Source organism: Elephantulus edwardii, unplaced genomic scaffold, assembly GCF_000299155.1.
Source record: "Elephantulus edwardii isolate Elephantulus edwardi_28Jun2011 unplaced genomic scaffold, EleEdw1.0 scaffold00161, whole genome shotgun sequence".
Classification (NCBI taxonomy): domain Eukaryota; kingdom Metazoa; phylum Chordata; class Mammalia; order Macroscelidea; family Macroscelididae; genus Elephantulus; species Elephantulus edwardii.
Genome location: NW_006399911.1, coordinates 1,072,934 through 1,082,636, shown reverse-complemented (window position 1 = coordinate 1,082,636; position 9,703 = coordinate 1,072,934). Strand labels below are relative to the sequence as shown.

General features: G+C 38.4%; 1 protein-coding gene and 1 pseudogene across 1 annotated transcript in view; one reads left to right on the top strand and one right to left on the bottom strand.

Moving 5' to 3' along the window:
- The first annotated feature begins 1,060 nt into the window (after positions 1-1,060).
- The window catches only part of GALNT11 (UDP-N-acetyl-alpha-D-galactosamine:polypeptide N-acetylgalactosaminyltransferase 11 (GalNAc-T11)), a 53,726-nt gene continuing 45,083 nt past the window's right edge, over positions 1,061-9,703 (top strand). The window contains exon 1 of the mRNA XM_006895187.1: positions 1,061-1,358. Coding sequence (XP_006895249.1) covers positions 1,061-1,358 — 298 coding nt within the window. The remainder of the gene's footprint in view (positions 1,359-9,703) is intronic.
- Positions 8,675-9,202, bottom strand: LOC102868429 (annotated as a pseudogene).

Here is a 9,703-nt window from a genome sequence, read left to right as displayed (position 1 = left end):
TGACCTACTTACCATGTTTTAAGCCTGTGGCATACCCTTTCACAAAGCAATTTCATTTTGAAGTCAGGCCTGATGCTGATTTGCTTTGTTCTGATACTTTGGTGGTGATAATATTAATTTTAAATTACTTTCTATTTTAGAAGTATAAAGTAACTTTAAGTACTCTCTCTGGAGTTTTCTTTTATGTGCACATTACTTCTGTCACGTTTCACTTCCTTCAGCCAGTTCACTGAGCTTGTTTTCTATATGTGTTCTAAATGGAATGTCCTACATAGTCATTTAGAAAGAATTCCTCAGGAAGCCAGGCGTGGAAGACCTCTATGAAGACCTGATATTATCACAAAACTTAGGGGAAATTGTGGTTTCATGCCATATATTCTGCTTTTGTGCCTTATTTTATAAAACTTCACAAGGTGAGAGAAAACAAGAATCTGAACATTTTCTGTTACAGTTTATAAATGCATTTGTGACTGTTGAATCTAGAGTAGCCACTAGGGCAGGTTTAACTTTTGATTAGAAAATGGAACTCCCTCAACCTCTCGTCTACTTATTATCCAGAACAGATTTTAATATCTTGTGCTTGAAAAAGAGTATTTTCATTTTTTAGAGTTAGAAGGAGGCTTAGATGTACTGTCAAAATACACACGACATTTGTATTTTCCTCATGAGAAGTTAAACCTGACCTGTTTATTTGAGGGGAAATGAACAAACAGAAAGTGTTCCAGCCCAACGTAAAGAAGCCTTCACTAACTAAGACAAGAGAACCCACCAGCTGTGTTGCACCATTGGCCCTCTGAGCACCCACACATTTGTCTATGTTTTCAGTTTCTGAAGCTTCTCTTTTTGTTCCCAGTGATATCCAAAAAAATCTGTTTATCTTTGAATCTTTGTTAATGTCACGCTTGGGGCCTTACGTAAATAATTTAGAAGAGCTGCTCAGCAGCTTGGAAAACAGTGGATATGCATTTAGTAGATGATTTACAAATGTGCTGAGCTTTCTAACAGATTTTTCCCGTCTTTTTCAGAAAACTGAAAATGGCCTTTCCGCTATGCTAGTTCTATGATGGGAAGTGTCACAGTGCGCTATTTCTGTTATGGATGCCTTTTTACCTCTGTGACCTGGACCGCTCTGCTCTTCATTTATTTCAACTTCAGTGAAGTGACTCAGCCACTTAAGAATGTGCCCATCAAGGGGTCTGGACCCCACGGGCCATTCCCCAAAAAGTTGTATCCCCGTTTCACACGAGGTCCCAGTCGAGTGTTAGAGCCACAGTTCAAAGCAAGCAAGTTGGGCGACGTGAGAGATAATCATATCGAAGATCCAGAAAAGGGCAATTTGAAATTTTCACCTGAATTAGGTAAGTAAATGGATTTGATTTTTTTACTAAGTACCATTTTTTTTACTAAGTATCATTCCAGAGTATTTTGGAATATTACGTTTAATTATGCTTTCAACCATAGGTTGTTTAGGAGATTAGAAATAGGTCTTTTTTAATCCCCTTTACTGATTTATTTTTATCTGGGGTTCTGTGATTTTTAGCAAGTCTCCCCAAGGACTTGTGTCCTGATTTGTCTAATTTTGACTTCCATATCCTGGAAAGACGTGGAGGAGACCTTAACACGGTCTAGAGAAGATAGGGTTGGAAAGAAAAATTAGAGGACAGGAAGGAAAATGGAAATGGAGGAAGATTTTGATCACTAGGTTTAGTTAATGAAGAAAAATGAAAGAGGGCTTGAGTGTATTTAATTTACTTTGAAAGGTAGGTTTAATTGAAAAAAAACAGATAAAAGATTTAGAAATAAGCTGGGACTACTTATTGCTAATAAGATTTCCACTTATAATTATGAAAGCACTGGACTATGTAGCTATTCAATATAGCAGTTTATTTAATCTGATCATAGAGTGGAAAGCTTTTTTTCTTTCAAAATTGTTTCTTATCTAATGTGGTAATAATATGTCTTTGAATGTTATAATTCCAGAGACTTGGAATTTAGCAGATTTTATTTTAAGGACTGAATGAGCCATTTATATTTAAAATGTAAAAAAGAAAACTTTTTTCATGAAAACTTGAAATAATAAGTAACCAAGAAGTAGAAACAGAGATTTTGAGAGTTCCTTAATGACTTTCTAATCTGTGATGTTGGAAGTATTAAAAATCAGATGAGAAAAAAAAAATACAAAAAATAAAAATCAGATGAGGATGGTGCAACCACTATGGAGGGTGGTATGGCGCTTTCTCAAAAAGTTGCAGATAGAGATACCATTTGACCCAGCAATTCCACTACTGGGAATATACCCTAAAGAGACCATAACTGACATCCAAGCAGATATATACACACCCATGTTTATTGCTGCTTTGTTCATAATAGCAAGGAGTTGGGAACAACTTAAGTGCCCATCAACAAATGAATGGATAGAGAAGCTGTGGTATGTTCACACAATGGAATACTACGCTGCATTGAAAAACAAGGAACTCATGCAATATTATTCAAAAGGGGTGACCCTGGAGGACATTATGCTGAGTGAAGTATCTCAGTCACAAAAGGACAAATACTGCATACTGCCACTGTTGTAAAACAGGACTGTCCTTGGGGTTGGGGGGAGACTGAGAAAGATGGGTTCAATAATGTATATTGCATTGAAACAGATGAGGGAGAAAACTGTTTAAAAGTGATATGTGATTAGGTATTTTTGTCATGACAGGAGTCCAGAGCAAAGGTTGCATAGTGGAGTGGACCTGGGGGGAGGGATTGTAAAACAATGAAAGAATTTTTCTTTTACTTTTCCAAGAGGGTAGTGTACTAAGGGGGGAGAGTTGGGAGGGGAGAAAAGTACAACAGTGAATGAGTGGAAACCCAAAGTCTCTGTAAATTTTCATTGACATTAATAATAAATTTTTTTTAAAAAATCAGATGAGGACTCAGTTGTACCAAACTGTTCTATCAAATGGCTATGTAAATATTTTAAAAGCCTTAATGGGAAAGTTTAGAATAATTTGTACATGTTCTTTTTGTGTACCCTGGAGTAGGAAATAACCCATAGCTGACCCTCCAGCAGCTTTTCAGAGGCAGTAAATTGTATGGGAGGAGATTGTCAGTATTTCTCCTGTGGAGCAGCCGGTAGATTCGAACCATGGACCTTTGTGTTGGTAGCTTAGTTTCTTATCACTAAGGTACCAGAGCTCCCTAATTTTTCCATAGTTCTTTTAATAAAAGAATGTGGTAGGAGGAGAAAAAGAAAAGAATGTGGTAGTTTCTTCGTTTACCATTTTGAATGATTTTTATTTGCCTTTAAGAGAAGTAATGAGAGATTTGTAGATATTTTAAATTTTCTAACTTAAAAACCATATTCTTTATAGAAAATCTTGAAGCTATTATAAAATATTAGAGCTAATAAATTAATTCACTTCTGCTGCAGTATGCAAGTCTCATTTCTGTGTCTGTGCACTGACAGTGAACAGCTGCAAATGAAATTAAGAAGACAGTTCCATTTACAAAGCATAAAAAAATGTATAAAATACTTAGGAATAACTTTAGGAAGATACCTGACTCATACATTGTATTATAAAACATTGCTGAAATGAAGTAAAGAAGATATAAATAAATAGGACATACTGGGTTCATTGATTATAAAATTTAATATGAAAAAATTAAATGGCAATGTAGACGTGCTTCATTTTATTGGCTAGTTTTCCTCTCCTTTTATCTCTTGTGAGAGAAAAAAAATTTACAGGCCACAGCCTACTGAAAATCCTCTTCATCAAGTTAGCGCTGTGATGGGATTAAAGGGTGCTACACTCCCCCCTTCACCCGCCTACAACAATTTGGTTTGTCAGATTATAGAGGATCATCACATGACATCCACATTATCATGATTTATATTCATGTATTGTGGGGAAACATAGTTAAATCTATGACAAACCTTGAATATTGAAAACAGTCTTGAAAAAGAACAGAGTTGGAGGCCTCAACACCTACCAGTTTCAAAACGTCTCAAAGCAGTGTGACACTGCTATAAGGATATAGATCAGTGAAATAGAATTGAGAGTCCGGAAATGAACCCATGTATCTATGATAAATTAATTTTTAATGAGGATGCCAAAGTTATTTAATGGAGAAAAAATAGTCTTTTCGACAAATACTGTTGGGACTGCGAAATCTTCACATGCAAAAGAGGTGAAATTGAACCTACACTTTACACTGGATAAAAAACCCCATAACCTCAGATGAATTACACACTTAAATGTGAGAGCTAAGATGTTAATACTCTTTAGAGAACAATATAGGGATAAATCTTTGAGACCTTAGATTCAACATTTATTTCTTAGATGAGACATGAAAAGCCCAAGAAATATAGACAAAAAATAGATAAATAGGGTTTTATCAAAATTTGAAAATTTGTACAACAAAGTCAAACAGACAACTACAGAATGGGAAAATAGTTTTCCAAATTATATACTTGATAACCCTAATATACAGAATAGAGAAACTCTTAAAACTCAGCAACAAAAAGACAAATGATAAAATTTAAAATTTACAAAACAGTAGTCATTGTCTGAAGAATACATACGTATGACCAGCAAGCACATGAAATGATGCTCAAAAATCATTAGTTAAAACAAAATTATGTGAGATAGCATGCTTAGAAAGGTGGAGGGTCAGCAAAACAGAAGAAGACCCTCATCGAGATGTAGTGACAGTGATTGCAGCAGTGGGCTCACGTGATAATGAGGTGGTGCAGGATAAGATAGAGTCAGGTCTGTTGTTCCCAGGGTTGCAACAAGTCATACTTGACTTGACAGCACATAACAACAATAGGATGAACAAAAATCCTCACCACTGGGCAGGTAGACAATCTGATAGACAGAGAAAATACTGAAAATGTCAACAATTTTATCATATTTAGATTCACAATCAACATCCATGGTACCAGCAGTCAGGAAATCAAGAGACATATTGAGCTGGGAAAATCTGCAGTCAAGGACCTCTCCAAATTATTAAGGAGCAGTGCTATAGTCTGAGACCTGGACAGTGAATTAGGATGACAGGAGAAGAAATGATGCCTTTGAATTGTGATGCTGGAGAAGAGTACTAAATATCCCATGAACAGATATGTCTTGGAAAAGTACAGTCAGAAGCAAAGAAGACAAAGCTTCACCTCATATACTTTGGACATGTTGTTAGGAGAGGCTATTCCTTGGAGAGGGACATAATGCTTAGAAAGGTGAAGGGTTGGCTAAATAGAAGACCCTCAACAAATGGGTTGATACAGTGACTGCAGCAATGGGCTCAAGTGTGTCAGGGTAATGCGAATGACACAGGATAGGGCAGGGTTCAGATCTGTTGTTCATGGGCTTGCTGTGGGTCTTACTTGACTCAACAGCAACTTACAACAACAATTTGACCTTTAAGAATCCAGCAGCTCTCTAATTTGTTTGACCTTAAAAACTTTTTTTACCCTTAAAAATCTGTTAACATCGAGTGGAATTAGGTTTATTTGGTTTTCTTTCAAAGTTCATATACATTGTTTTTCACACTGAATCTTTCCTCTTTCCTTTATTCACACCTCCTTCCACCCAGCAGATTGTGCGACCCTGTGATTAAACCCTTCATCCTCATCCCTGTCTATTCTCACCCCTCTGCTCGCCCTCCCCTCGTTGGATCCTCATACTTGTTCTGCAATAATGGTCTTATACAGTATTTGTCTTTATGAAAATGAGTTAGTTCACTTAGCATAATGCTCTCTAGTTCCTCCAAAGTTAGGTAGTGATTTACAAAATCATTGTTCCTGTGTGCTGCGTAGTATTCCATTGTGTGAATGTACTAAAATTTCTCAGTCCATTCTATTGCGGTTGACGTTTGGGCTATTTCCATGTTCTTGCAATGGTGAATAATGTAGCTGTGAACATTGTTGTACAAGTCTCTGTTTGTGCCTCAGTTCTCATTTTCTCAGGGTATATCCTGAGCAGTGGAATAGCTGGGGCATATGGAATCTCTGTGTTCAGCTTTTTGAGGGAGCACCAAACTGCCTTCTAGAGTGGTTGTACCATTTTACAATCCTACCAACAATGTATAAGCGTTCCTATCTTGTCACACCCTCTCTAACATTTATTACTTGATGTCCTGCTAAACTTTGCCACTGCTACTGGCATAAGATGGTATCTCATTGTGGTTTTGATTTACATCTCTCTTCTTGCCAGTGATTTAGAGCATTTCTTCATGTGTTTGTTGGCCAGCTGAATGTCCTCCTCTTTTAAAAGTCTTTCCATGTCTCTTGCCTATTTTGTAATTGTGTTGTCAGTCTTTTTCTTTTAGAGGCCTAGGAGTATTCTGTAAACTTTCTTTATGAGACCCTTGTCTGAAATGATATTGCCAAATATTTCTTCCCTGTCAGTAGGTTTTCTTTTCACCCTGATGGAAAAAGATTTTGATGAGCACAGAGATTTAATCTTTAAAATCATCAAATTTATCCTCTTCAGATTGTGCATTTCTGGCTGTATTTAGCAGTCTCTTTATACCCTAGACTAGGCCTTCTAAGCTTGATTTCAGTTTGTCTCTTAAGAACTTTATAGTTTGGGACTTTATTCCCAGTCTCTGATCCACTTTGAGTATATTTTTGTGTATGGTGTGAGATGTAGATCCTGTTTTTGACTTCTGCAGTTAGCAGTCCAGTTATGCCAGCACCATTTGATGGAGAGGTTGTCATTTCCCGATTTGGTAAGTTTTATTTCCTTGTCAAATATCAGTTCACTGTGGATAGATGCGTCCATTTCTGGGTTCTCAATTTTGTTCCATTGGTCTTTGTGCCTGTAATTGTACCAGTACCATGCTGTTTTGGTTACTGCTGCTGTGTAGTGGGGTTTTGTGTTATTGGATTTTTTTAAAGTTCTTTAATTGTTTCACAATTTAATCCCTTTCCCTGCACCTCAGTCCACTTTGAAATGCACCTCTTATTCTGGACTGTTGTCAGGCAAATAATACCTAATCCTATATTCCTCTCAAATAGTTCTTTCCCTTATCTGTTTCAATGCAGTGTTCATTATTTATCCCCTCTTTATTAGTTTCCCTCCAACCTCCATGTCAGTCCTGTTTTATAACAGTGGCATTATGCATTATTTGTCCTTTTGTGACTGAGATATTTCACACAGCATAATGTCCTCCAGGGTCACCCATTTCTTATAATATTTTCTGAGTTCTTTGTTTTTCAGTGCTGCAGTATTCCATTGTGTGAATATACCACAGCTTCTCTATCCATTCGTTTGTTGATGGACACTTGGGTTGTTTTGATCTCTTTGCTGTTGTGAACAACGCAGCCATAAACATGGCTATGCATATAGCGGTTTAGGTGGCAGATCTGATTTTTCTGTTTGTTTTATTTAAATTTATTATTTCAGTAAAAATTGACAGAGACTTTGGATTTCCATTCATTCATTGTTGCACTTTTCTCCCCTCCCACTTAGTACACTACCCTCTTGGAAAAGTAAAAGAAAAATTCTTTCATTGCTTTACAAACCCTCCCCCTAGGTCCACTCCACTATACAGCCTTCGCTCTGGACTCCTGTCATGACAAAAATACCTAATCACATATCACTTTTAAACAGTTTTCTCCCTCATCTGTTTCAGTGCAGTATACATTATTGAACTCATCTTTCTCAGTCTCTCCCCAACCCCAAGGTCAGTCCTGTTTTACAACAGTGGCAGTATGCAGTATTTGTCCTTTTGTGACTGAGATACTTCACTCAGCATAATGTCCTCCAGGGTCACCCCTTTTGAATAATATTGCATGAGTTCCTTGTTTTTCAATGCAGCATAGTATTCCATTGTGTGAATATGCCACAGCTTCTCTATCCATTCATTTGTTGCTGGGCACTTAGGTTGTTTCCAACTCCTTGCTGAACAAAGCTACAATAAACATGGGTGTGCATATATCTGCTTGGATGTCAGTTATGGTCTCTTTGGGGTATATTCCCAGTAGTGGAATTGCTGGGTCAAATGGTATGTCTATTTGCAACTTTTTGAGAAAGTGCCATACCACCTTCCACAGTGGTTGCACCATTTTACACTCCCACCAACAGTGAATAAGTGTTCCAGTTTCTCCACAACCTTGCCAGCATTTGTTGCTTGCTGTTCTGTTAAATTTTGTTATTCTGACTGGGGTGAGGTGATATCTCATAGTTGTTTTGATTTGCATCTCTCTTAGAGCTAGGGGTTTTGAACATTTCTTCATGTGCTTGTTAACCATCTGAATGTCTTCTTCGGTGAATATCTGTTCATATCCTGTGCCCATTTTTCTATTGGATTATTTACCTTTATCTTGTTGTGGTGAGATGTGATTTCTTTAGGTATATCCCCAGCAGTGGAATTGCTGGTCAAATGGTATTTCTATTTCCAACTTTTTTAGAACGAGCCTCCAGAGTGGTTGCACTATTTTATACTCCCACCAGTAGTGACTAAGGGTCACAGATTCTCCACAACCTCGCCAGCATGTTGTTTGCTGCTCTATTGAACTTTTCTGTAGTTGTTTTAATGTGTGGTAGGTTTGGGTTTTTTTTTTTTCCCCCAGGTCCAACACCTGTTTTATTTAGATCTGGGTGATGAAGAGGTTTCAGGAAACAGATATTGCTAGCTTCCACCCTGCCCCACTATCCCAAGACCCTGAACCTGCAGATGGGACTCAAAACTCTTCCTTTATGTCAAAATGGGGCTGGTCTTCAGGCTTGAAGTCCAAGTTGGGGCTGTCATCCTCATTAAGAATCCTGCGGGCTGTGTAGCCGATGATGGGGTATTTGGCCTTGTACACCCGTGTGAAGATGTCATCCAGGGATGCCAGCTCCTTGGTCGTGAGCCCTGTCGTGTCATGAGCGAGGACTGCGGGGTCCAGGGTCATCTTGGCCACCCCCTCTGGTGGAGTCTTTCCCAGTCAAGACATTGTAAGGGGCACCTCTCCCATAAAACTCCATTCCAGAAGTGATATCAAATATCACAGCCTTCACTTCCATGTAGGTAGGCTGATCTTCCTCCTCCCCATTATAGCGAGCCAGCTCCTTCTCCGTGAACAGCCACACCGGGGGGGGGGGGGGGGCGGGGGGGGCTGCTCGATAGGGTGTAGCATCCGCCCAGCCCAGACTGTGGGGAGCCCTGAGGCCAGCTCCAGAACCAGGCTCAGTGTTGCCAGTGGCTGCCGTATCTGTAGTCCTGGCATGGGGGCCACCGTGGTGAGTGCACTGAGCTGATGTAGGTTTTGAGGTCGGGGAATAATATGCCTCCCACTTCATTTTTGTTTTTCAGAACTGCTTTGCTTATTTGGCATCCCTCTACTCTCCAAATAAACTTAGCAGTTTCCCTTTAGATTACCTTGAAAAGTGAATTTGATATCTGTATTGCGATTGTGTTGAACCTGTGTCTCATAATTTTCACAATACTGAATCTTTCTGTCCGTGAACAGGGCACAGTTTTACATTTATTTAGGTCTTTTATTGTGTTTCACAAAAAATGTTCTTGGGAGCTCTGGTGGCCTAGTGGAAAGAAGCTGCACTGTAATCCCAGAGGTATGTGGTTTAAATCCACTAGATGCTCTGCTGGAGAAGGAGGGGTCATCTTCTCCTGTACTAGTCATCAGATCTGATTTGCTGGTATACACACAAAAAATTAATAAAATAAAAACTTTTTTTAAAAAATGTTCTGTAGTTGTACAGGTCTTTTG